This window comes from Augochlora pura, chromosome 8, assembly GCF_028453695.1.
Source record: "Augochlora pura isolate Apur16 chromosome 8, APUR_v2.2.1, whole genome shotgun sequence".
Lineage (NCBI taxonomy): Eukaryota > Metazoa > Arthropoda > Insecta > Hymenoptera > Halictidae > Augochlora > Augochlora pura.
Window position 1 is genome coordinate 1516144 of NC_135779.1, and position 25595 is coordinate 1541738.

At 51.1% G+C, this 25595-nt stretch overlaps 3 protein-coding genes across 11 annotated transcripts in view; 2 read left to right on the forward strand and 1 right to left on the reverse strand.

Moving 5' to 3' along the window:
- Osp (myosin phosphatase Rho interacting protein outspread) overlaps positions 1-9360 on the forward strand; it is a 150086-nt gene extending 140726 nt beyond the window's left edge. For 3 of the 9 annotated variants that reach the window (XM_078188528.1, XM_078188530.1, XM_078188531.1), the window contains 6 exons: positions 80-1038; positions 1121-1277; positions 1360-4194; positions 4301-4589; positions 5186-5603; positions 6944-9360. In XM_078188528.1, the coding sequence (XP_078044654.1) occupies positions 80-1038; positions 1121-1277; positions 1360-4194; positions 4301-4589; positions 5186-5603; positions 6944-7584 (5299 nt within the window). In that variant the 3' untranslated portion in view covers positions 7585-9360. The remainder of the gene's footprint in view (positions 1-79; positions 1039-1120; positions 1278-1359; positions 4195-4300; positions 4590-5185; positions 5604-6943) is intronic. The other 6 variants (XM_078188532.1, XM_078188533.1, XM_078188536.1 and 3 more) reach the window with 6 other exon arrangements.
- Positions 9361-9794: 434 nt separating this feature from the next.
- Positions 9795-15238, forward strand: LOC144474451 (uncharacterized). The gene is made up of 14 exons (XM_078189296.1): positions 9795-9887; positions 10261-10403; positions 10475-10651; positions 11050-11346; positions 11780-11897; positions 12004-12173; positions 12430-12669; positions 12730-13099; positions 13172-13322; positions 13480-13677; positions 13777-13919; positions 14086-14289; positions 14628-14969; positions 15155-15238. The coding sequence occupies exons 1-14, from the start codon at positions 9795-9797 to the stop codon at positions 15236-15238; spliced, it is 2730 nt and encodes a 909-aa protein (XP_078045422.1).
- Positions 15239-15382: 144 nt separating this feature from the next.
- Positions 15383-21210, reverse strand: LOC144474366 (uncharacterized). The gene is made up of 3 exons (XM_078189133.1): positions 19649-21210; positions 17241-17390; positions 15383-16314 (listed from the first exon to the last, which is right to left on the reverse strand). The coding sequence occupies exons 1-3, from the start codon at positions 19772-19774 to the stop codon at positions 16234-16236; spliced, it is 357 nt and encodes a 118-aa protein (XP_078045259.1). The 5' UTR covers positions 19775-21210; the 3' UTR covers positions 15383-16233.
- Positions 21211-25595: the final 4385 nt, after the last annotated feature.

Below are 25595 nucleotides of genomic sequence, written 5' to 3' on the forward strand. Positions count from 1 at the left end.
CAGCGAAAGCTTCCGGTGGCAGCAAGGTCCAGGCATAGAAGGTAGGATTAATTGAGAATTGTCTCTATGCGCGTCGCAGGTCCATCACGGATCGAGAGCGGGACTCGGTGGCCCCCTCCGTGTCGGTGACACCCCGATCGGTGCTGTTCTCGTCGGACGAGGAGTACCGGACAGCGTCGGAGGGCGGCAGAAGGGAATCCGGGGACTGGTCCGAGCTGCCCGTGTCCCCGCCATTGGTCCGCAACGGCGACTGGCCGGCTGGCCTGAAGGGTTCGAGCTGGTCGGACTCGGCGAATCACGAGTGGTCCGAGCTGCCCCCGTCGCCGCCTCTAACGAGGACCGCGTTGTCGCGAGTGAAAGCCCGCTCGAGGTCCAGCTCGAGGTCCAGAGTGTACAAGCGTAGTCGCAGCTCGCCGCCCAGCTCGAGAAGGAGCACGCTGGACAGCGTGAGGTCCGAGGACCTGATGATGGCTTGCTGCGAGCTGGGCGAGGACGAGGAGCAGACCAACGGTCACATGCAGAGCAACAGCTGTCTGTCCAGCGCCAACGACAGCCCGTTGATCGTCGAGCTGCTGGAGAACCAGGTGTCCCTGTTGCGCGATCAGCTTGATCAGAATCAGTCGAATCACCCGAGCACGCTACTAGTCATTGTCGAGCGTCAGGAGAACGAGATCGAGAGCTTGAAATCACAGCTGAACGCCGCGAGGACCGACGCCGCGAACGCCGAGAAGGAGCTGTCCAGGCTGAGGCAGCAGAAGGCCGAGGCTTCGATCAGGGAGAAGCAGGTGGATGAACTTTTGAACACGATACAGAGGACCGAGCAGCAGAGGAACAAAGACCTCGAGGACCTGGAGAAGATGAAGAAGATGTACACCAGGGACAAGGAGGTGCTCGAGTGCAAGCTCTTGGAGACGGAGGCGATTCTCAGGGAGACCAGCGAACGCTGCGAGATGCTGGCCAAGGAGCTGGCGTCCAGTCACAGGACGGTCGAGCACTTGCAAACCGAGATCGCTTCTTTGAGCGATCGATTGTCGCAGGGTGGGTGGACACGCTGGGCGTTTCAAAAAATATTGTACACTAATTGGGCGGAGCGCGGTTTAATCGATCGTTCTTATTGCAGGAATCGAGGAGAACGAGCGGCTCTACTCCAAGGTCAGAGAACTCGAGGAGAAGGGCGGACTGTCCTCGTCGAGGGAGCGCGGCAGGAGCTTCGACTCGCTGAGCGACTTGACGAACATCGAGCTGGACCTGGACCTGAATTCTCTCGACAAGGAGAGGTAATAATCGCGCTCTATATGTAGATCCACGCGCGTAGACCGACGCGCGCCACGATACTCATCTCGCGTTATCCTTTCGCAGAATCATGGAGGAGTACGACGAGCTGCGCAGCCGTTTCGAGAAGGCGATTCTGGAGATTCGCGCGATGCGGAAGGAGCTGCGGGAGGCACACGCGATGCAGGACGCGCTGGAGCTGGAGATCTTCGCGCACAAGCAGGACGCCGCCAGCGTGAGCGAGACGAACCAGGCACAGGCACAGCTGATGGCCGCGAGGATCCAGGATTTGACCAACAAGCTGGCCGCCAGCGAGAAGCAGGTACGGACGTTGAAGCAGAAGCTGACGAAGGCGGAGGCCAGGGACAAGCGGCGATCGTTGTCGCTGAAAGGTCGCGAGTCCTTCCAGATCTCGCAGGAGATGGAGGACAAGCTGCAGGACCTCGAGAATAAGATCTGCGCGATCGAGCGCGGGAAGAGCATCGGCGCGGGGAACGCGACCGTCGCGTCCGGCGCCACCGGCTCGAAAGAGTCGAGCCCTAATCCAAAGAAAGAGAAGAGGAGCAAGAACCTGGACCGCTCGAGGCTGCGGCGGAAGTCGCTGGACAGCGCGACCAGCTCCGAGCCGATGAAGGTGCTGATCCGGCTGAGCACGTTGGAGACCAAGGTGGCGAACGTCGCCGAGAACATGGCGAGCGACGCCGAGAAGGACAGCAGCGAGTGCAGCGAGGTCAGCGCGTCCTCGACCAGCGAGGTGTCCCTCGAGATCATCGCCCGGCTGAGGAAGCTGGAGCGAGTGGTGTGCAAGTCGAAGCGCCGGCTGGAGAAGTGTCTGGGCTCGACCCAGGCGGAGGACAAGGCGGAGAAGTGTTTGCGCGAGGTGAACGACATCCTGGACTCGTGTTTAGAATGTAAGAAAAGCCAAGCTAGCGCTCAAGCGACCGAGTCAGTAGGGGTAGTGGTATCTAGGCTAGAGACTATACTTAAGGATAAGCTGAGCGAACTCGCGGCAAGACGGCAGTCGCTCGCGCAGAACGGACAGCTCGACGACCGGGAGAAGGCGAAGCTGATTGCGGAGCGGGTGGCGTTCGAGTTCGTCGTTCTCAGGCAGATCAGGTGCGCGATCGGCCGGACGTTCGACAGGAGTGCCGTTCTCAGTGAACTGGTCGAAACTAGTCAGCTTGCCACAAGCCTAATGCGTAAGATTCACGGAACTAAGCCCAAAACCTACCAAAACACCAGTTACATTCAGTATCTTACTAAAGTGTTAGCGAATAAGTTAGTACTGGTCGGCGGCGTGCCGGCGGCTGCCGATGCCACGAAAGAGGTCGCCGCGGCTCGCGCGGAGAGCCTCAACTTCCTGCTGCAGAAACAGCGGGAGGTGAACGAGATCGCGAGGAGGTACAAGGAGACGAAGCTGCGACAGCTGGCCGAGGCGTTGGCCGTCGAGACGTTGAGCATGTCCGAGCAGGAGGACCTCGGCAAGACGGTGGCCAACTCGAACAAGAAGCTGCTGGAGGACCGACGGATCCGGGAGGCCTGGGCGCTGGCTCAGGAGACCGTCAGCAAAGAGCTGGTTCAGTCGGAGGTGTCGCACGTGATCATGCGCTGCGGTCAGATCTACGAGCAGAACATCACCAGCATCACGGACGCCTGCCTTACCTTCGAGGCGACGGACAACATCGCGCTCGAGTCTTGGATCGACGCGGCGCAGGCCAGGCTCCGGCAGGAGATGGAGCTCTCCACTCGCGAGCTGTCGGAGGCCTACGAGGAGTGTCTCCGGCAGATGAAGAAGAACAAGGCCAACGTGGAGACCAAGTTCGAGTCGCGGCAGCTGTTGAACGATTACGCGGACGTGATCGCGCACAAGGCTCTGATCGACGCCAGGATCGGGCTGCTTCAGGAGAACGCGCGGCCCTCGATCAGCTTCCCCGGCGAGACTTTCGTATCTAGTCTAATCCGCAACGACGAGCTGCTGTCGTGTCTGCTCGGGGACGACTGCGAGTACCAGAACAATCCGATCCTCGACGCGGAGTACAGTTACCTTTACCAACAGTTCAGCAAGGAGTGCGAGGAGAGGATCTCCGGGAAGCGGGGCTCGAAGGAGCAGCTCAAGAACGTCAGCCAGAGCCTGTTCTATCTGGAGGAGGATCTGATCGATCTGGCGAAACGCGTGCGCGACAAGGACGGCGGGAAACTGGGCTGCTGGTCGGCGAAATCGGCGGCGAACGATTGGTCAAGCGTCTGCGAGAAGTGCTCGCAGCTGCGCGAGCAGATCAAGAAGCTTCGGGACCACGTGAACACGGTGGCGTGCAAGCAGTGCGATCAGCTGCAGGAGACCATCGAGAGGATCACGGCGGATCACCAGGAGGAGCTCGAGGCGCTCAAGAGGGGCCAGGAGAGGGATCTGATGGACATCAAGGGCGAGCTGGACAACCAGAGGCAGTCGTTGACCTCTCAGTACGAACAGGAGGCGGCCAGTCTGAGGGACAAGGCCCGGAAGCTCGAGCACAGGCTGAACGCGATGGATTCGGAGCATTCCGCTCACGTGAACGAGCTCAGAGCGGCTTATCAGAGGTCGATGAGCGCCGAGTTGGACACGGACGCCGAGACTCGGAAGCGGTACAAGGAGGAGATCAAGCAGCTGCGAGCGCTCTGCGAGAAGGGTCTGCTGGCCATGGAGAACTCCCACAGGCGGATCATCTCGGAAATGGAGGAGAAACATCGGCAGGAGTTGGAGAGTCTGAGGGTGGAGAAGGAGCAAGCGTTGTCGGAAGAGACTCAGGCCACCCTGGCCGCTCTGGACGTCATGAGGAAGGCCCACGAGCACGAGGTGCAAAAGGAGATCGCGAAATTCAAGCAGGAGTTCATCAAGCAGATGCAGGCGAGGGAGGACATCGGCGTGCTGCACAAGGAACACGAGTAAGTGCGTCTAGGCGAGTTAGTAGGTCATGTAAATAGATCACTAGCGTAAGTAGATCACGGCGTCGCGTAACGCGAGTACTAATGATTCGTCACCCGACGGCAGGGAAGAAATGGAAGAGATCAAGCAGGAGATCCTCTCGCTCTCCGCCAAGTACTCCTCGAAGTGCGTCGAGTCCGCCGCTCTTGAGGAAAAGGTAGGTTCTCTGACGAAGCAGCTGACTCAGGCGCAGCAGCACATCATGCAACTGGACGCCAGGAACAAGCAGCTGAGAGCGCATTTGGTATTGGAGACGAACGACACCGGGGTCAACGACACGATGCAGATGCTGAGATCCAGGGAGAACGAGATAGCCGAGCCGAGGGAGGAGATACACAGACTGCAACAATTGAAGGTAAATCAGTCAGGTTGCACACAAGTCCCGGTCGCAACGTAGATGTGGTTAACAAATGTACATTACTAAATGATTAACGCTGCCGCAAATTACGTATTATGGTGTTAAACAGCTTTCCCCCCGCCCGCCCTTTCGAAACACATGTGCAATCCCACGCCAGTGACACACGCGCCGCAGTTGTGCTTCGGGGTGCGGTAGTACTTTCCGCGGTGCTCGAGGAACTCACCGTTTCCCGAAAATATCAGCTTGGGTCGTTCACCTTTCGATACCGCCCGATTTGCACCCGCAACGTCAAGGCGATCGCTTTTAGCCGAGACTCCCCGATCACGTCACATATTACATATCGTTTGCACATGTTTCCCAACTATATCGAAAGTCGGCACGCCTGCACTAGAAAGACGGTGTCTCTCGGTCGACCTACGTCTCTAGTCCATTGACCAGAGTTCGGGTCCAGCGAAGGGACACCGAGCCGAAGCGCGGTGAACACGCGCGACCGTCTCCGTTCCCCGGGCACCCGATCTCTGACGCGCGACGTCCAGTTTAATCCGCCCAGCAGCCGCACTGACCCATTATTATTTTCGATTCTCCACTAACAGCATGGGGATGCCGTCGTTCGCGACTCGTCCGGCGCGGCGTCGAAATCACCGTCGCAGAACTGCTCCGCGGCTTACCCGCCGCTTCGCCACCGGAGCGGGCTGGAGCCGGTGTCACGATCGAGCAGCTGCGAGGAGCACCGGCTAACCGGCGAAAGGGCGAAAAGCTCCTCGGTGGCGACGTTGCATAAGCACCCGGCCGCGGACAAGCCGGCCGCGTTCTCCTACAAGCTCGAGCGGATTAAGTCGGTCTCGTTGCCGTACTCGAGTAACTTGGTTAGGCCGGGGAGTAGTTCTGGCGTTCCGTCGCACGATAGGAAAGAGGTGAGCTTAGGGCAAAAGAGTCAGGAGCGTAACGGTCTCGCATCGCCGCTGTGGGACAGCTTGAGGCCCAGGAGCGGATTGCCCCATCAGTATCAAGGTACAGAAGACAGATGAACCGGGCACGTACGGTGATCGGACCGTCGGGTGGCGGGGATCGATGTTCGATCCTCTCTTGGAACGCCTCTCTGCTTGATCTATACGATACACCCGTGCCGTCTGACGCGACACCCGCGCTCGAGCCACACCGCGAGGCTGCCTCCGCGTGTCGTCCTCGTTGCTTCATTGCCCGCGGTGCTCTATGCTGTAGACCGAGCAAGTCTCGAGGGATCCGACGACTCTAGCATGCCCAGAGTCTCTCGGGCCTCCGTCTTTGTCTCTTACTTAACGCCGTTAACACTGAACGTACCGAAGAAATCGCTTACCTCGATATTCCTACAATCGGAGGATTCCTTCGATAATCAAAATCAAAATCTGTCGACAGACGGTAGGCTCAGTGTTGACGCGACACGTTCGCCGACGACTCGTCTCCCGCGATTCGCCGATCGCGGCTCGAGACGACGATCAAAGCAAGACTAACCGGGTGCTTCCGTTTCGGATATTAACCGCTTCGTGGATGTTTTTAAGCGTCGACTGATCCAACGGCTGAATGTACCCGCGACTGACATTGTAACCGTATCGTTGTGCAATAATCTGTCTGTTGTCCGCGCGGGCCCGTCGCGGCCCGAAAAAGCAATGGAAAGGCGCTAAACTAACCGGAGACATGTACTATTAACGGTATGCAAGAAGTAACGCAACAGTAACCCTGCCTTGCGATTAATGTGATTTCCCCGTGTACTCGTTGAATGTCTAATCCGCGCGACGGCTGACACGCTGTACGCATAATATCAAAAGGTAGTCAGTGCACGCGCACGACAAATGGAAACTCTCCACGATATTATCACGTTCGACGTCGATCATTTTTAGACTCGATATTCTACCAAGCATTTTTGACACCTTTTTACCGAGAGCCTATTTTTGCAACTTTCTACTCGGACCACGCGCAATCGCAACATCCCCGTGCGCCGGCACTGACTACCCGCATCCGAACGATGCATCCTCTACCTGTAAGAGTAACGTCGCTTAAATTCTTGGGAACATCCTTAGGTGTATAAGAGAAAACGATTCGAGTCCTCTGTTTCGTACGGTCTATTTCAAGGACGTGGCAGTGCGCGAACCGCGGGATCATTTTTTTAATTGCGAGCTCGAACCTCGAGGCGAAACGTTTCCCGGGTCGATCGGACCCTGGACAGCCGAAGGCCCGCGTTCCCGCAAGCCACGTTCTTCTTTGAAGCGACCTGTATCTCCATTTCTGCCACGAGCAAAAGAGAAGACAGTCGTGGGGGCGGCAAACCGTGCAATCCTGGTAATCGTATGTCGGCAATTGTTTTGACACACAAGGTGGCACAGCAGAGGCGCGAGTCGGCGGCGCTGGCACCCGGTGGCAGGACAACAGGCAAACTGAAAGGCAGCGCGAGCAGGAGACACTCGGCCTCCGTGCCGGCGATCCTCGCACGCCCCGCCTCACCCCGGAACCCCCAGCTCTCTCCGTTGCAGGTCCGTTCTCATTCTCAGATTCATTGACACGATCGCGAGATCCACGCAGCAAACAGGATCGCGTATCCGAGCACGATTCCACCCTTCGTGGAACGGTTTCCAAGGCTTGGAGCAGCTCGGGATTGCTTGGGGCGACTAACCCGGCTGGCTTTTCCACTTCGAGCGTCCTCTTCCACTCGGCTCTACCGTCTTCTTCCACGCCTCTCGGGGTTTTTTACTTCGGGGTCCATTCTGCTTCCGACGATCTCCGCGCGGTTCTCGAAGCTCGATTCACCCGAGGAGCAGCCAGCCGAGCCAGCGAAGCCAGACATAACCTTGATCCGATTCTCTTTGCAGAGCTGATGAGGTCTCCAGCAGTGAGGTGGTCCAGCCGAAGTTGTCGTAGCTTGCCCCCCACGCCCACGCCGAGTTACCATCACCCGCTCCACCCCCCACTGCCAGCGGTGGGCATGGTCGCCGAGAGGAAGAAACGTTTCGAGCTCTAACCCGCGCGCAGCCTCCGCATCCGGTTCTCTTTGCTACTCGTTCGATCCCTCCATGGCTCATAGATACTACCCTGTCGTCGTCTGTCCCATCTCATGGTGCTAGAACCGTGAGCGCGTCTTCGCGTGTCTTCGTCCGAAACAACGTTCGTCACTGCCAGAGGAAACGGAATCCTGCAGCTCGCGTCGATCGATCGGGCAGGTGTCGGGGCCGGGCTCGTCGTCTCCCTCGGACAATATTGAGCATGTTTATCAGGTAAACATGATACAATAGCTGAAACGAGGCTCGGCGCCCGACGGTCGGCAACGTTCTTCTTCGAGGCCCGTCTGGCCGCTATCTTGATTTTCTCTGAACCTTCTTTTCCGCATTTTCGGAGGACCCGTTTTTTACCAATGGAACTTTTGCTAAGCACGTTTTACAAGGCTGCCGTGCGACACCACGGCCGTCATTTGATATGCATTTAGACTTTGATACGCGAATTTTTCCGTAGTAGCAGTGCTCGCGTTTTTTCTCGGGCATTACAACCGCCGCCGGCCGTTTTTTGGTTCCGTCGCCGATCATCCATCGCATAATCGTCCACGATCTTTCCCGCGTCGGGCGTACAAATTTCTCTGGTGCTTTCTACACGTTCGACACAATCCCCGGTAACCGGATCGCATAAACAGTCGCACTCTTCGTTTACTCGTACAATAGGAATCTAGTTCGCAGAGGTTCTACGACGGAACCGGAATTACGGAAGCCGGCGGACACGAGGAAGGCGCAGCGGAACGCTGTTCACCGACAAAAAATTTAATCTAAAATATCAATTTTCTGACGACTTATATTCTTCGTCGCGTGTCTCGAATTTAAGCGTTTCGAAAGGATCCCGGAAATCGCTCGATTCAAAGAGCATTCGATCGCGAATGTGACCGTGAGTAATTCTACGGTGTTCTAACTAAATCGGCGTTCCGCTGCGCTCTACGAGTCATGTCGTCGTGTGTACAAGTGTCGTGATAGCAAACGCAATGTAAGGCGTACGTGTATCGGTGTGAACGCAAACCAGTTCGTAAATGATCGTTTATGTACGTTTTCGAGAACGTTTTTCGTAGAATCGGTGGGTCCGTTCGCCATCTTGCGACTCCATGGGGGGGCTAATTGGAAAGCGACGGCTGAAACGATCGTTTTCTAGGGAGGCTCTTTGATATTATTCTCGGATTCATTGACGCCGCTCGTCGCGGCCGCGTTTCTTCTTTCTCCATTCTAAGGAAGACTAATTTCTTCTGACACAAAACAATATTTGACATCTCTCATCCTTCCGTTTTCCATCGCCCCGGCTCTTCTTCTTCTTCTTCTTCTTCTCCGTCTCGTTGTTTCGTTCGAGAATCGAAAGGAAAGTATTTTTACGCTTGTTTCGCTCTTGTTATGTATAGATTCTGCACATACATTAAAATATTACGGCGTTGTCACGTTGCACTGTGTATTACCGCATCTCTCTCATTGTGTACATGTTTTTTAGTGTTTCGGAATCGCGATCATTTTTTTTTTGTCATGTTAAATACTGTATAGTTTATGACGTTTCGTATTCGTCAGGAGCAAAGTATAAATAGCCTTAGGAATTAACCCCCTTCCATATGAAAGTGGATTGTTTATATTATATGTTATTATTATTGTATTCTATATTATATTATATGTCGCCGGTTGTCGTCCAATGGCGTTCGGCGACGTCCGGCATCTCGGCGGGCGCAAACAAAAAAAAACACACACACAGACACACACGTATGAAGAATAATCGATAACAATACGGTTTCATTATCTCTTTATGTAGAGTAATTACTCAGGATTGTTTAACATTTATAATATATTACGATTATACTTATTGTATTTGTATTATAATTTATAACAACGTTTGAAATAAAATATAGTAACCATTGATGTGAACCATTCTATCCTGAAATCCTTATTTTCCTTGTATAATTCTCATTTCGTCCATTAATTATTAAAGTAATACTTTTTTTCTAGTATTTAATTCATTAAATATATAGCACGTAATTGTTGGGCTACCGGGTTCACGTTCAAAAACCGTTGGAACGTTTCGTTTCTTCGCGGACGATTTCTGCACATGCGCGCGACACGAGCTTGACTAGCGTAGTGCTTGACAAACCGCGGCCTGGACGCGCGTTACGTTATATCGGTGCGGAGACAAAATTGTGTGAAATACGAATATTTTGCGAAAATGGAGACGCTGTTTCAACTACAATTCGACGACCTCGATATTCTGTTCTTAAATATGAAGAAGAGGCTAATGCTGCACGACGAGAACGTACAGGTATGATAATATTTCACTCGATACCTCTCTTCCAGGATACGAACGCTGATGGCATGCAATTGTTCTCGATTATTTCATGAATCTGCGAGGATGGATAACGTTAGAACAGAATAGTTTTATTAGTAACAAAATCATCGATAGATTTTTGCGTACAATTATCAATAATTCGGAACTTTCTAAGCTAAGAGGCTTAGAAATCAAGACATAAATCAATCATTGTCGCGCGACCATTGTTCATTGAATTTTTCGCTTATTTTTATACAAAAAGGCCAAATATATATGCATTATAAACCCGAAGTTCATGTTGCGGGAGGTAATTGGAATAGACACGTAGAATTTTGTAAATCAGGATGAGATCGATTGCAATTTGCAGATTACGTGCGTTACGCGGTTAGCCAATCTTCTCACAGGTGGCGCCACCATAAGCAGCGAGGCGGTACTTTCAAAACTAATCAAATACGACGTACTCTCGTCGATATTTGAAATTCTCCAAGCACTCAATGATCATCTTCTTCCGTACGTTTTCTCGCTATTTCGATACCACACGCTCCATAGACTTTTTTAATTCACTTTTAAATCGTTAACAGGATAATTCTCAATTTTTTGAGCTTGGTGATCGAACATCGAATATTTTATGACAGTTACGTGGCTAGGGACGCCGTAGATTCGATACTGAAGATCGCCATTTGCATTTCGAAGTCTCGTTGCAAGGAAAATCAGCTTCTGGAGAAACTTATTGCTACCGTTTACGATATATTAAACAGGTAATAGCGTTTAATGCTAAATGAAGGTACATCATTTTTTAATATATTTTTAAAGCGTTACTTTGAGGTTATTCATCAAATGCATTAAATTACAAGATTGTCAGTGATTTAAACTCTTCGCTAAAAAACGCAAAAATGGCCTAGATGAAATAATTCTATATATATTAATTTTTATAAAAAAAATAATTGAACGTAGAAATAAAATTGTAAACAGCCAGCTGTAATTTTTCTACTATATACAGGAATACTCAAAAAATGATTCAGACATTTTTCTAAGCAACAATCAGCAATAAAAATTGTTTTATAATTCCATGCTGTCGTTGCGTGATTTCTGCAGAAAAATTCGAGCTTTCCGTCAGATTTTCATAGAATTGTGTATCCGAACTGTGCTTACACAGAGCCGTGGGATTTCGCGTGGAGTTTGAGGCGGTGTGCGTGCCGCGGCAGGTCCTCAGCCTCCTGAAATCTTTGATCTCCGAGGACCCCACGCATCGGAGAATCAAATTTCTCGCAGCCGCGTTGCTCAACGTCGTTCTCGAACACACGAACACCATGGACGAGTGGGAGGACGCCGCGCTCGAACTTTGCCACAAAGCTCTCGACTTAATGAGAGAGATCGTCGACTTCAGCGACGACGAGGCCTCGATCGCGTTGGCCGCGGACGCGTTGTGTGCTCTCTGCGCTTCCGGTACCCGGTAACAAACCTGTACAGGCCCTCCCAAAATCGGATACCGCAGGCCTTGCTCTTCATTTTAAAATTTATGTAATTAGTTTATTAAGTCATTAGGTGTTGTATATAGATGTACAGGGTGTCCCCTTTCGAAAAGAACAGGTCCGCGATTTTTTCTTTTTCTTCTCTTGTTTTTATTATTCCATTGCGCTGGTGGAGTATAATTATTGCGTATCTAACTTGTAAATTAATTCGATCGTTAATTAAATTTTATATCACAGAAAATACCTTTATTTTCGATTTAAAAATCAAGTCGTTGCGAGGAATAGAAAAATCACCGGATTACTTCCTCTTAAAATTAGAGTTTATTAGAATGCAATTGATCGGTTCTTTCGAAACGGGCCACCCTGTAGGTTCGTCCGGGGATGCTCTCAGACACGGAAAATCGTTTCTGCTAGGCTGTGCTTGGCGGCGAGCGAGAGCGCGGGAACGTTCGATAAAATTCACCAGCGTCGAGCGGCTTTGACGAAGTCTGTCTACTCGGCGACGATGAACACGCTGATACCTTGCCGGCGAGTGAGTACGGTGTTACGTTACCGTGGGCGGCGGTGGTGATGGTGGCCGATCCCGACACATATTTAATTACAAGCGTCAAAGGCCCGTTTTATTTCCGGCTCGACAGGACGACCGGCCGAACGAAACGGACAGCGAACGGACGGAATTCCAGAGGAACCTTGTCGCTGCCCTGAACAGCCTTTACGAGCTGCCCGAGTGCAACCGCGACAACTTGTCGAACCACTTGGCCGCCAACGGATACCTGAAGCGATTCTTGCTTTCGACCGCCGGACTCCCGTAAGTCCCGCGACGCAGACCTCGTCTTGACAATTTCCCACAAGGAAGGACCGCCGTAGGGACATCGGAAGGGAACAGCGTCAACTGTCCCTTTTAACTGTGCTCGCTGCAGAGCTTTGACGACGTCGAGACTATCTTTCGGCGATTGCTTTCGGTTGCCATTTGTAGCTTCGCTGTTTCGATCACCCTTTCAAGTAGATCTTCAAATATCGTTTCAGGATTTATATACGATTGTACTTATTACCTCCGATTTCAGTGGGAACCTTCGTCACAGCACTTGCGTGCTGTTGTCGCGTGTCATAGGAGACCTCTCCTCTAAATCAATGTCGATTGGCCAGCGGCCCAACGACTTGTCCGCCTTCGAGGATTTAATGTACCGCGGGCTGCTCGACTTGCCAACCGACCGACGACGATGGGACGATGTTCTGGCTCATCAGGGAAACAGCGCGACCGCCCTGATGACGCTGATTTATTACCATTTCTGCGGGACCAGAGAGTAAGCCACCAGCCCGGAACTTGGTCGCGCAAGTTACAACCCGCAACGCTCGCCTTTCAGACACGATATGATCTGCCTGAGGTCGCTGATCGTCCGGATCACGAATCTGCCGTCTCTCGAGCAAACGCCGTCGTGGATTCTCAAGGTTTTATGGTTTCTATTCGCCGTGGGATCCGTCTATCATCGCTCGCCAAACTCGGAGCAGGACTATGATAGCGCTGTTAGGCGATTGGCAGCCGCGTTGCAGCGTTCGAAACTGGACGAGTGCTATTCCCATCATATCGACCTGCTTCGTCACTGTTTGAAGTGTCCGGAGATGCCCAAGGATCTGAGGAGCAAGGCGATCGACCTTTGGTTAGCGGAATCCGGCGGGGATGTCGAGCCACTGCTCAGGCTGGACTGCGGCAGCGTCGTTAAACACCATTTGCTGGTACGGTAAAGCTCCCTTTCAACGGGCCTCGGAGTTTATGGACCGTGACTCTCGGTTATTCTTGCCGAACAGCTCGTCGTGCAGACCGGCCACCCCGAGGAGATCATCGGCCTGGCGATGAAAGGGATCCGGAAGATGGTGCGCGACGATAACAAGGAGGAGATCGGCGGGTTAGCTTGGCGCTTGCTGCCCAATCTTCTCGCGACTTACTCGCCCGAGAAAGGTACATTCGAGGCATACGATTGCTTTAATATAATAAATAATTGTTAATCTACTCGAAGATGCATCTGTCCGTGAGCTCCTTGACATAGCGTCGTTTAGCCATGGAATATCGTCGCAGCTTACCAATTCCCGGGAATTAAACATTTACCTTGCCACAGTCGAGCAGATCAAGGCCGTCCTGGAGCTGGCGAACCTTTTCATTCCCGATTGGCTGTCCACCAGCGTGAAGAGTCGCTGCGCGGACTGTCTGATGGCCGTCATACCGCGGAGAGACACCGACCCGGTGCTGAGAACGCTGGCAATAATGCAGTCATACGTCTTGCTGGTCACGTCCGCGACGACCAAGCCATTTACAAGTAGACGTTCCACGGAATTCATTCACGGCAGCGACACGAAAAACGGGCGACGACCAAAAGCACAATATCACTCACGACCTTCTTTCCATTGAATTACAGTTCTCGAGAAATACGTCGCCGCGCCGAACTTCCTGGAGGAGCTGCTCCTGCATGGATTCTCTGAAGAGACAACCGAATTGTCGGCGGCCTGTCTGAAGCTGCTGGCGGCCATTGTACATTCTCACGAAAAATCATTCGTCCAGGTGCGTATCAAATCGATCGCGAGAAGTCGGTCGCGAGAAGAAATTGATAGGATTTTATTCACATTTTATAAATAATAAATTCTGCCGATCGACCGCTGTCTGTCCAGCACATATTCCTCTGCCCCTGTCCTTGTTCTAACAGTCAGTTTCCTCTCCACTTTCGCAGTGCGATAAACCGTTGGCGATTGACGTGCAGAGCCTGGCCGATTTGCTGTTTAATACGAGAAAATCTGTCCACGTGACGATCAATGGGATGCAACTCGTGCTGGAACTTTTCACTGGAAATATTGATGGATCGCCTGTCAGGCTGGACGGAGTCGCCAGTGGAGTGATCAATCTCTACGAGACTCTTTGGATCGTTCACGGGATAGTTAGTGGCCTCCTATTATCTAGAAGCACTCCCCCTTCCGTTCCGATTAAATTGAAAAATTATACCGCGATATGATGGATCGACGCGTCCATTCATTCTTTCAATTATTATAACGGTCGCGGGGATCTTTGATCGCGATGTGAGAAATTAGAACGTGGCTAAAAGGCGATCAGCAAATTTTTTAATGGAGTTTTTAGAAAGATCTCGGACTAATCTTCGATCTGGATCTTTAAGAAGTAATTAGAAAATTCAATTAGAATCAAAATGGCGTCCCTGTTAACGTCGTAGATAATGAAAATGTGAGTCGCAATATAGCTAATTATTAATTTCTGTAATAGAGCGACCCAGTTCAGAGGGACGTCGTCTACCAGTGTCTCGAAGGCGTGCTCAGGTTCTGCCACAAGCACGCCGAGCCCCTGATGTACCACCTGTGCACCCTGATGAGCAACTACAGCCTGGTGACGTCCACGCTGTGCTCCCGTTACGTGACCAGCCACTTTCGGAACTTCGTCTCGTCGTGGCTTCGCTGTCGGAAAAGGTACTGCGACGACGAAGCGCCCTGGACCGTGCACTCCCTCTGCAAGACACCGTTCGAGGACACCTGCGACCTCATCAAGGAGTACGTGGACACCGTGAACGACAAGGCTGTGGACGCCTCGCTGTACGATCTTCGATACGCGGTGAGTGAATTTGCAAATTATAACGCGACTACTCGCACTCGGTTCTCCATTAATCGAACGACCGGCCCGACTGGCAACTTGTTCGCCACTGTAACGAGCTATACAGTCCCTGGTAATTGATTTTCAACTGTTCGGTCTCGGTTGCCATTCACCGATTAATTGCTCGGAACAATATCAATTTGCAGCTGCGTCAACGCCTTCGATACTTTGGAGTAATCGTCGATACAGTGGCGAACGCGTTAAGTTTCGTGGCTGTCGAGATCTCGTAGTTCCGCCGAGTTCACAGAACTTCTTTGCATGAGAAACGTAGCGATCGAACATTATTTTCAGCTGTCCCAATTCAGAGAATAGCCACGAAAAGTGAAACGTGGCAAAGATACAATACACAAGTTAATAGAAACGTGAATTATCGAGCAGTGGCGTGAAACAAATTTATTCAAGGATTTCGGAGAAACAATTGGTGGCGTGTCGAACAATTAAACCGTTAAGCAGTTAAACAATTGCCGGTTCAGAGCTGGTATAAGAGGGCCGAGTGAAATATGGACGGCCATGACGAACGTCTCAACCAAAGAGACTGTCGAGACGCTATGAAACAATGGAAATATCTTACAAACAATTTCTAAACTATGAAACTTATTAATTGGCGCGGTTTAAAGGGCTAGCGGAAATGTTTCAGCGGCCGTGTAGACATCTTGGACACGTTGTTTCTCTCAACAGTTTATTTTTCATCCGTGCAACATTTGTTCGTAACATTACTTCAACATGGCAAATACGTGCGTACAAAAAGTAGAAAAAGATTATCATGGACGAATTAGATTCGTCCGCGTGTGAACGCGTGCGCTTAGTTGTCTGTGATCCTGAAATATATATATATATATATATGTATATATATGTATAATATAATATAGTATATAGCGATTCTGGTTTTGGTTTTTGTCTGCTAATAATCCGGTTCCCTTTCGGTTTCTAATCGGCGCGGCGCCGCGACGGGACGGCGTCGTCCCCTAAAAATTGTCATCGGAACTGTTCTGGACGTAGTGGTCGCGCTAGTGCGCCTGTCTCGGCGTTCGGAGATTCGCGTTGGCTGCTTGGCATCGTTCTTGGGATTCCTCGCTTCGATTCTTCCCTTCTCTTCTCCCTCGTCCTCTTATCATTCTTTTTCTTCTTCGGCTTCGTCGTCTTCTTTTTATTCGTCTTCCTCTCTCTCGATTCCCCCACCCCTCGTTCTCCGTCCGTCCGTCTTTTCGTCAGCGTGTCGTGCCCCTTACTTCCGCGGTCGGCCGTTGCGCTGCATGAAGCAACCCTTGAACGAGTTTAATCTCACGTCGATCTCCCCTTCCTCCAGCTGGAAGCAAAGCCGGGTTGCGTCCCGTTTATTCGATTCTCACGGCGGAACTCGCTGGTGGTCTCGCGAATTCGCGCTGGCATGCTCGCGAAAATATGTATACTCGGAGGGTCTTCTATCCTCAGAGAAGGCTCTGTACTCGCAAGACTCTATACTCGAATAAGAATGCCTTCCGAGTCCACAGCGAGAAACACTCGACGAGGGCAAGAGAAAAATTGACGAGCTCTCGCGGAAGGGTTCTCGCAGAAAATTAGCCGGAGGAGTCGAGATAAGCGCGGGTCCGAGTGAAAAGTTTCAAACAAAAGATAAGGGACCGCTTGGTTATTCGTCCGACAAGACGCGGACCTCGTTCTACTGGCACAGGGTGACCCAGATTCTACCGACTATTTCCTAGCGTCCCGGCGTATAGTTACGAGGGGCTGTGTCTACTCGTTCCACTAGCTACGGAATTTATGCTCCTAGCCTGACGCGGAACCACTCTCGTCCTACTTGTCCAATTAGATGCGGTTTCGCCGTTCTGGGAACACGGCTGAAAGTTTCGATTAAGGCGCGAGGAATCGGTCACTCGACGTATTACCAACTTTGCAGCTTGCAAGAAAATTCCCCGCACTGTAATAGACTCTCTTTTTGATTGCGAACTTTTCTAATATTTATTCCATTTCTTAATATTTTTTATATAGTCGCAGGAGATGGACTCGCGTTCTTTAATTTATTATTAGAGGGTGTAGAACAAGAATGTTTAAAAGATGGGATGTAACCGTGATTGTTAGAAGAATGATAAAATTTTGTGCTCGCAGTTCACTGCTATATTCTCCAATTATTTCGACCGCCTAAATTGCGATAACCTAAATGATATCTTCTTATTAAATATTATTATATAATATCTCATTAAATATATTTATCTATCTTCGATAAATTGGGATTACCTGGTCGAAAAGGTATATCTCCTTGTAACAGGACGGCGATACGCACTCTCGGATGCACCTGGTCTTAGCGATGTCGCTCCTCTCCGGCGGATGCATCTTGCAAGCGCCGCTCTCCTCGCAAGCCTGCTCGAATTGCCTAAAGAGAAGTTCCTGGCGGACATAACGACATCTTTTTAGCGAGCGAGCCGGAAAAGCTGCGTTACAACAATGATATCGCGAGTCGCCTCCGAACGCAACCTCGATCCAAGAAATTGTTCGAGTCTCGCGGAGGTTATTAACTCCAATTAGCGCCGCGATTGGTACCGCGGGCTGCTTCAATTTTCTTTGAAGCGGATCCCCAGCCGGCGAACTTCCAACCACCGCGGAAATAGTGGGAGAGAGCCGGTAATGCTGGCCATTCTCGGCGAGTTTAATAACATCGGCACAACTTTCCTATTAATCTTTCTACCGTGAAGCAAAGGGGACCGTGTTTCTCGGCATTGTTATTAAAAAGGCCCTTAGCGGAACCCTTTGCTAACTGTTTTATTTGTGGAGGTTGGAAAAGGAAAAATATTGTTGGCTTTTTCTGATTCTTTAAAGCTACATTATTGCGTTGGAATAAAGATAGTTGGTTTATTGTTGATTTGAGAAATAGCTAGGGTATCTTAGTTAACCCTTTGTACTATGATCTAAATTAAATTAAATTAAAATGGAAGCAAATGAAGACAATAAATACAAGAGGTAAAAATGATCTAGTTTTACGAAGAAAAATATTAAGAACAAATTAGTACCAATCAACACACCGTAAAAGGAATAGCAATGCAATAAAGTACAGAGAGGCGACTGTATAGAAATGCTTCCATTAGAATCTCTAAATGCAAGCGGGCAGATATTAAACCCAATTTGCATTTGATTTCGACCCGGAGAACAATACCACCGCCCAGAGCAACAATCGCGCTAATTTCCAGTATTAGAATATACAGGTTTTGCGCGGCGGCAAACGCCGGGCAAACTTCGTAATCCGTGTAACAAGGGTTCTCGAAAACCCGTTCGATCGACTATACATCGTCCGTTTCCCCTATAGCCGCCCCCGTTTCGCCAGGCCTCGCATTAGTGCAACAAGTGACGAAGAAACGAATGTTTGCACGCTCCGAATTCCATCAAGTGCCCTCCACCCGCCTGAAGTTAGCGCAATCGATTCCACCGCGACTCGGGGCGATCCTCGTCTCCCAAGGACACACGCTGGCTGGCACGTCTCGCGTCCCCGTACCGATTCCGCGGCAATCTTCGTATCAGCAGAAGCGATACGAGCAAAGCACACCCTCGAGCACTTTGCCTGTCTTCGGGGTTAATGCCAAATCGATTTCACCCCGTCGACGAAACCATGGCACCGCCCGCCGTCGCGTCTCCCCCCTACATGGGGACGCTAAGCCGCGGTCCTGGGAGGAAATCCTTTCCGCGCAATCCGTCCTTTATCCCTCGGATATTAGGCAGATTCGATCGGAACTCCGAAAGCTCGCCCGGTTAACGCGCGCTTCTTGGATCAGGAATCTCGCGGGGCATGCCGCGGCTTCCACGAGGTCGCCGACGGGGCCCGTCGTTCGAAATTCGGTGGCGGCTGAGGTCTACGCGCAGCTGCGAACTTGTTCGCCGAATTCTTTTCGATTTAAATGTGAGAAAATCAAAAGCGGCGAACCTCGACGCATTCGTGGAAATTTGCACGAGATAAAAGATACTTTGAGTAGAAATTCAGTGGGTAATAGTAACGAAAAGGCTTTCGCGGTCGAATTTCAAAGGATGCTGACAAAAATCCTCGTATAGAAAAGTTATCTCGAATCCGACGCTTTCGAAATGCGCTCTCTTCTGTCGCGAAAGCTTACTGTTTCGATTTCAATGAAGCGATAAAAGTATTTTCGAAAGGATCTTTTGCTGCAAATCCACTGGCTAGCTACCTCGAAAGCAACTTGCGCTTCAATTTCGATAAATCAAGGACAACAACCCCTTGAAGCACTCTTACAAAGCCGTCTCCAAGTCAACACTCTCTAAACGTAAAAATCCACTTTATGTCGCAAAAATCTGCAAATTAGAGAAAAACGCAAAAGTCGCAAAAATCGGAATTAATTTTCGAATCTGCTGGACGATGTACACTGCACCAAAAATCTCGAGCACGGTGCACCGTCTCGCACACGGTCACAACTCTTCCAGGTGAACGAAAATTTTAGCGTAGGATTATGTCGATTAGACGTCGAAGCACGAGAAGCACAGCGGCAAGCGTGGTCTAAATAGCGATCCCGGCAGCGAAATTGGCCATGCAGCATCCCGGTAGGAAAAAAGCGCCACCCGAAAAGCTACGGGTCGCCATAACCTCTAACAGGGCGAACGGTTCTCTGTGTCCGTGGCGCGCGCGATAGAAATATCAGCCGACTTACATTCCTGGTGGTCTCCTTGTACGGGTACTCGGGGAATGTGAAGGTCTTGGCGAGGATTCCCGGCCCCAGCTGTAGGTGTCCGACGACGAGGACCAGGCCGATCGTGAACGCCACCCCCGGCGCCATGTTGAGCAGCCGGCTACGAGATCAATATGATGGGGTGGCGCTCGCTTAGGTCCGCTTTCGTTCTGCTTTCGTTCCGCTCTCGTTTCCGCACGCTGTTGCCTCCGCGGCCACGTCGAAACGATGGACCGGGTCTCTGGACTGTCTCTTGCCGCGGAACGGCGGCCCGCGCAATCATCCCTCGACGGATAGCCTGTCGATTCCCTTTAGCCGGCACCGCCGCGAAATTGACTTTTTCCAGAGACCGACGCCGCGCGCCAAGGCCCCAGCACCGTCAAACGGGGTTTTCGCGCCGCGACGGCTACCCGACGCCGATCCGCTTAATCCCCCGTCCTCGCTGTCGGCCCTCACCCACGCGCCACCGCAGGCTGCTAGAATTTATTTTCTTTCGTCTTTCTCGCCTGCTTCCGGGATCAGGTGGTGCGGCACGGCTGCGGCGTACCTGCAAACAGCTTAGGCAAAGTTGCCGTTGTCCTCTCACGGCGACGCAGCGTCCGTCCGCAGAGACTTTTCCGTCGGATCGAATTTCCAGATTCTTTTTTAGATCATCCGGGATTTCGAGGCGATTGGTAGAGGCGTCGGGTGGGATCGGCGATTCGGTATTCAGAGGAAAACGTCTCTGGCCAGGGTTTGCCGTGAAAAGGGTTGTTTCGCAGTTTTCTATCAGTCGTTGGTTTTTCCAAAATGAACTCGTTTAAGCGGTTCCTTATGATACTCTCCAGTGATTGGGATAATAATAACTAAATATAAAAGGGTTCTAATGCTACCCTTATCATAAATATCAACTTTCTAGTTTCGCTTTAATTAATTAAATTATTTTAACTACGAGATTTTAGTGATCGATTTCGACGCTTAATGTGCTAGAGAAAGCAATTTTGTGACAAAGGGATCACAGTGCAAGGGTTTAAAAGACGAATGAAAGGCAGCATTTGGGATCAGTACATCTGCGTAAATCCGAGTAATCTTCCGGTGGGAAGCGCGGAGATCCTCTCGATGGTTGCCGGAAGAGGAGGATTCCGACGAAGCGCGTTCAGAGAGCTCGGAAGTGCGTGCGCGAGTCGCTCGCGTCTGTCACGCTTATCCGCGAGCAGAACAGCGAGAGGATTCGGCTGTTCCGCCGGAGACAATGCGCTCGAGCTTACTTGGAGATTCGGCGTACGAAGACGGGGTCGCGGACGGCCCGGCCGACTGCACGGAAGCGGATGCACGCGCAGCAGGAGCGCCGGTGTTTCATCGATAAATCCGCGGCTCGGCTATTTTGCATAAAACGTAACGGAGTGTATGCGGCGGAGCGGGACGGCATTTATCGTCGCGATGCATGCGGCCGAACCAGACGACGTTTTTGTCGGACCAGTCGTTCCGCACCGGCTGCCTCCGCGTGCACCGAAAACCACCACCATCCTCCCCCCGCCCATTAAATCGAGATTTCGGCCGGTGATTAGCGCCGGTTTGCCTCGCCTCGCCTCGCCTCGCCTCGCCTCGCCCCGCCTCGCTGCGCCCAGCCAGTCGATAGATTTTACCAATAATTTTCCGCCGGTCCGTGGAATTTCGATTCGAAGGAACCTCCCGTGGTTTCCCAGCAGCCACCCACCCCGTCGTCTCTCTCTCTCCCCCCGTTCCTCGTCGTACCCATCGTTCGCCACCGGCGAGATACTTTCCATTGTCTTGTACCTACCTTGTTTCACCGTCGTTTCTCCCGCGGAAGCGGAAATTTGTGAAATTTAATGCTCGATAGGAGATCTCCTTTTGTTCGGTCGAGAACGGCGCTGTCTGATTTGCGATATTCGGGAAAAATTCTGCACCGAGATTAACGGCTCTCCCTCGCTCTCTCTCTCTCTCTCTCTGTACTTCGTCTAGGTCCGTGCTTCGATTACCCCGTACAGAAAAATTCATGGGAAATGTAAATTGCCCGGAACTCTTGAGATCGCGTCGACGAGGCGAGGTTATCACGTTCCGTGCCGAGCTGTATTTAATAACTATATAACTATGAAGTAGATTTATATTGATAATATTATATTTAAGATTGATCAAGTTTGTTAAAGAAATTTCGTTGTTGTAGTTAGATTGTTCAGAAGTTGGGGGTAATTATATTATGTAGACTTATTATGAATCTATTCTTTTGCTGAAATTTATTTCTTGGATTCTAGCTTGTAAAATAATTTGTTAACGCATTGAACAGCTATTTAAGCTAGCAGCTATATTTAAGCTATTTAACCACCAGTGGTACACGTGGCACGGAATGTGTTGTACAACGGGCAAATGTCGTCTGGAATGGAAATACTTGCAACGGTGGAGTCGATCGACTAGTTATCGCCTGTTTCTTAAAAAACCGAGCTCCGCGATAAAGGTCTTTTCACACGACCATCGCGAACGATTCGCGGACGGGTGTTTAGGACCCGCGAGCACCGAACGGAAAAAGTAGAGCCGGAATTTAATTCGCGGAAAGCTGCTCGATGCGAAATGAAAATTTCCATCGACGCTCGCGCGTGTAACCGCGCGGCCCCGGGGATAATTAAACTTCGCTCGAAATGCAGTTGCGTGCCCCGGCCAGAATGCCAGGAATGGAGGGACGAGGACGAGGAGGAGGAGGAGGAGGAGGAGGAGGAGGCGCGTGGAAACTCGAAAATCGCCGAGCGAAACATTTTCCGCAGCGGCGGAGAGACGCGGCGAAGTCCGACGGGGGAAATTTCGTTTGACTTCCGGCGCTCGGAGCGGCAACGGCAATGCCGAAAAACCCGAAATCGTCGGCCGGCTTTTTAATCACATGCCCGCCCAGTTCAAACATCGAGGGCAAACCGATGCGCGATGCGCCACCCCCGTGTTACCCCCCGGGTCCCGCCTCGTCGCCGCTTAGCGATTTCGATTAAATGCGGGCGCGGCGCGAAATTCCATTCATTTACCGTCCGACCGCCCGCGATCCGGAACGCTGAATCGTTTAGCGCGATTTTTTTTGCGAATAATTCCCGCCTTTGACGGTGTTGACGGGACCATAGTGTCCGCCGGAAACATTTCCAATCGAAACTTTGATGTACGCCCGACTATTCAGCCTGGGCCTGCTGGTTGGCTGATCATTGGCGAGGGATATTCTACTTGCTGGATCATTAGCGGGATTCCGGTTCGATGACCCGGTCATTTTGCTGTAATTTTTGAGTCCAGGCCCGCGAAATGGTCGCACCACGTCACGTCCAAACAGTCGGCCCGTCGACAGGACATATTCGCCACCAATAACTACGAACGAGTAGAACTCATCGTCGGTCTAATTACCGGTCATTCTACTCCTCCAATTACACAGGCCTTCTATTTTTATCTGGCCGACGGCGAACGACCTCATTCTACTTGTTTGTCGTTCGTAAACTCGTTATCCTTTGTCCGATCGGTGACATTACGTATCCCACACGTCGCGCGCCCCCGTCCCCCAACGTCTCCGTAAACAATGCTCCCATTGAATTCGCGGAGCAAACAATGTAATTCTATTTGTTCATTTAGAATTTCAAGTTCCCGTCCGTCGATGCGCGAACTCGTTCCATACGACTTTCCCGGACAGCGACAATCTAGTTCTGTTCGTCCGACTATCGCGCGATTGCATCGACGCGCTAGGCGACCGATGCAGCTTGCGCGGATCAACTCCAATAACATTGGTCGCAGTCCGCCGCGCAGTATCTTCCATCGTCCCGGTAGTCCATCCTCCTTGTTACCCAGAGTCGACTGCGTTCCGTCTATGCGGCCATAGTTCATCAAACCGGGCGATCCGCGGAGAGGCTGCATCCGCGAGGTCCCCGCGTTTCAATATCGTAACGCGCTTATTCTACGCGCTTGAAGCCGGACCATTTCCATTGTGCTCCTCTGAGCAGATCCGTTCTACCTGTCCGAGTATCCGAGTTCTATTCGTGCGACTAGGCGAGTCCCTATTCTACTCGCTCGTCGACCGTGAAACGATAGTTTCACCGTTGTTCGTCGAGGCCGATGTTCAACCCCTTCGAATCGACGGCTTCCGGGTCTCCGCCGATCAAATTAAATATATTGGTTCCGGGGTTGGGGAGCCGGAATCGCTAGACTCATTTGATTATTTATTTATTAACTAGGATACTGACCAATGATATTGGAGTATATATGTATAATTGGAACAATGGATTGTGTTGCAGTGTTAAGGAAAAAGGAGGAAATAAAGGAAAATTCTAGATAGCGGATTAATCTAGTCAGAGAATGTTTGAAAATCACTGGATCAGTATTGATTAATAATAATTTACTAATGGTAGGATTTTGTTGAAAAGGTCTATATTTCTGAATCTCAAGATAAGGCGAAATAATAAAGGTGATCTTGGAATCGATTCGAAAGGGTTGACTTCTTGACAAGCAGCCGCGAAATTCTTGGATCCGTGAATCGTCACGATCAAAGGATAATAACGTGGCCGTAAAATCGTCCGGACGCGGGGCGTCGGGGTAACAGGGGCGCGTTATATCGATGGCCGCGCGTGCGACCGCAATCACGTAATTATCATTCGCAATTGCGGGGAATTGTCGGGAATCGTCGGGAATTGGCGTAGGGGAGGAGTTCGGAGCCGCGCGGTAAAACACCGGTCGATCCCTTTAATCCGGCGTTCGTTTCGCGCTCGTTTCCTGCCTGCCCGACATCGTGCGCGCCACCCCTCCGTGTCTTTCGACGCGAAATAAACAAACGTCCGAATTTATTTGCGCCACGCTGAATTTTCCAAGCCGGCGGAAAACAGTCGGTCGGCCGGAAACAAAAACCGGGCACGGTATAAAAACTGAAACGAGAGGAGTTGGAATTCGCTCGAGTTCACTCGTTCGGACGCGTTACCGGGCCGGCCGCCGCTCGTCGAACTCGCGGCTGCAACTGCGCCGCGGCTGCAGCAATTCCCTTAATCGTCGCAATTGGATGAACCGAACGGCGCCGCGCCACGCCCGGCATCCGCCACTCAATTACCGTGTAATTAAATCAACTTTCGCCACCGGTTTTCCGACGCCGCGGCGACGTCGAGCAGGAGGATTCACCTTCGAATAATGGGATCGCTACGGGACGCCGAAACTAACGTTCGAAACTGAATAATTGCCGGGCAGAACCGATTCGAAACCGTGCCCGGTTTAAACTTTCGACGGTGCCGCGAATGGTGTCCATTGAATTAGGATGGCGAGAAAACCCGCTCCGGATCGCGGTCGGTCATTATTTTGATACGTTCTTTCGGACGGGAAACGTTCCAACTTGACGGCGCGTCCAGCGTTCTAAAAAATTAAGCGTAAAACGATAACGGGGCAGCTGTTGGAAAACAAATGCAAAGCGGTAAAAACATCGAACGTGTTCAGAAATATTGCGTCCGTTTTTAATCGAGTTAATCGACGTAACTCGCTTTTCTCGCGCGCTTTCGCTTCGCGGAAATATCTCGCGACTTTCGACGAACCGAAACGAAGCGATTCCAGCGAAGTTTCATAACATCGGTAATTTTCATGCGGCCCGTTCGTTGCACGCGAATGTTGTGCTTTAACATCAAGATTTTTCCGATACTCCTGCTTGCGCAGCGGCAACAATTCCGCGAACATTTCAATAATCTCGCTTCATTACCGCCCGCGCGCTCCCGAATTTTCCCAACGACGAGTTCTTTCGCGATTTTTGCCCGGCTGTCCGGTATTCGTTAGAATTGCAGAGTTTCGGTTCGCTCGCGGCAACGGGTAATAGGGCTTTATAAAATTGCTTTTAGTTTCACTTTGCGGGAACGGGGCCCCCGTAAAGAGAATACAATATGATTTCGTTCCGTGTTCGCCAAACTTGTTAAAATATCATCGTCGCAAAGTAAATTACCATCATTTG

Excerpts from the sequence above, each read along its gene's own strand:
- LOC144474451 (XM_078189296.1), top strand. The coding sequence starts at position 9,795 with ATGGAGACGCTGTTTCAACTACAATTCGACGACCTCGATATTCTGTTC. Across the intron at positions 10,652-11,049 it reads GTTTACGATATATTAAACAG|AGCCGTGGGATTTCGCGTGG; the intron begins GTAATAGCGTTT and ends GTGCTTACACAG. Across the intron at positions 11,898-12,003 it reads CGCTGATACCTTGCCGGCGA|GACGACCGGCCGAACGAAAC; the intron begins GTGAGTACGGTG and ends CCGGCTCGACAG.
- LOC144474366 (XM_078189133.1), bottom strand. The coding sequence starts at position 19,774 with ATGGCGCCGGGGGTGGCGTTCACGATCGGCCTGGTCCTCGTCGTCGGA. Across the intron at positions 17,391-19,648 it reads ACAAGGAGACCACCAGGAAT|GAACTTCTCTTTAGGCAATT; the intron begins GTAAGTCGGCTG and ends TATGTCCGCCAG. Across the intron at positions 16,315-17,240 it reads AGATATACCTTTTCGACCAG|CTGGAGGAAGGGGAGATCGA; the intron begins GTAATCCCAATT and ends CTTTGCTTCCAG.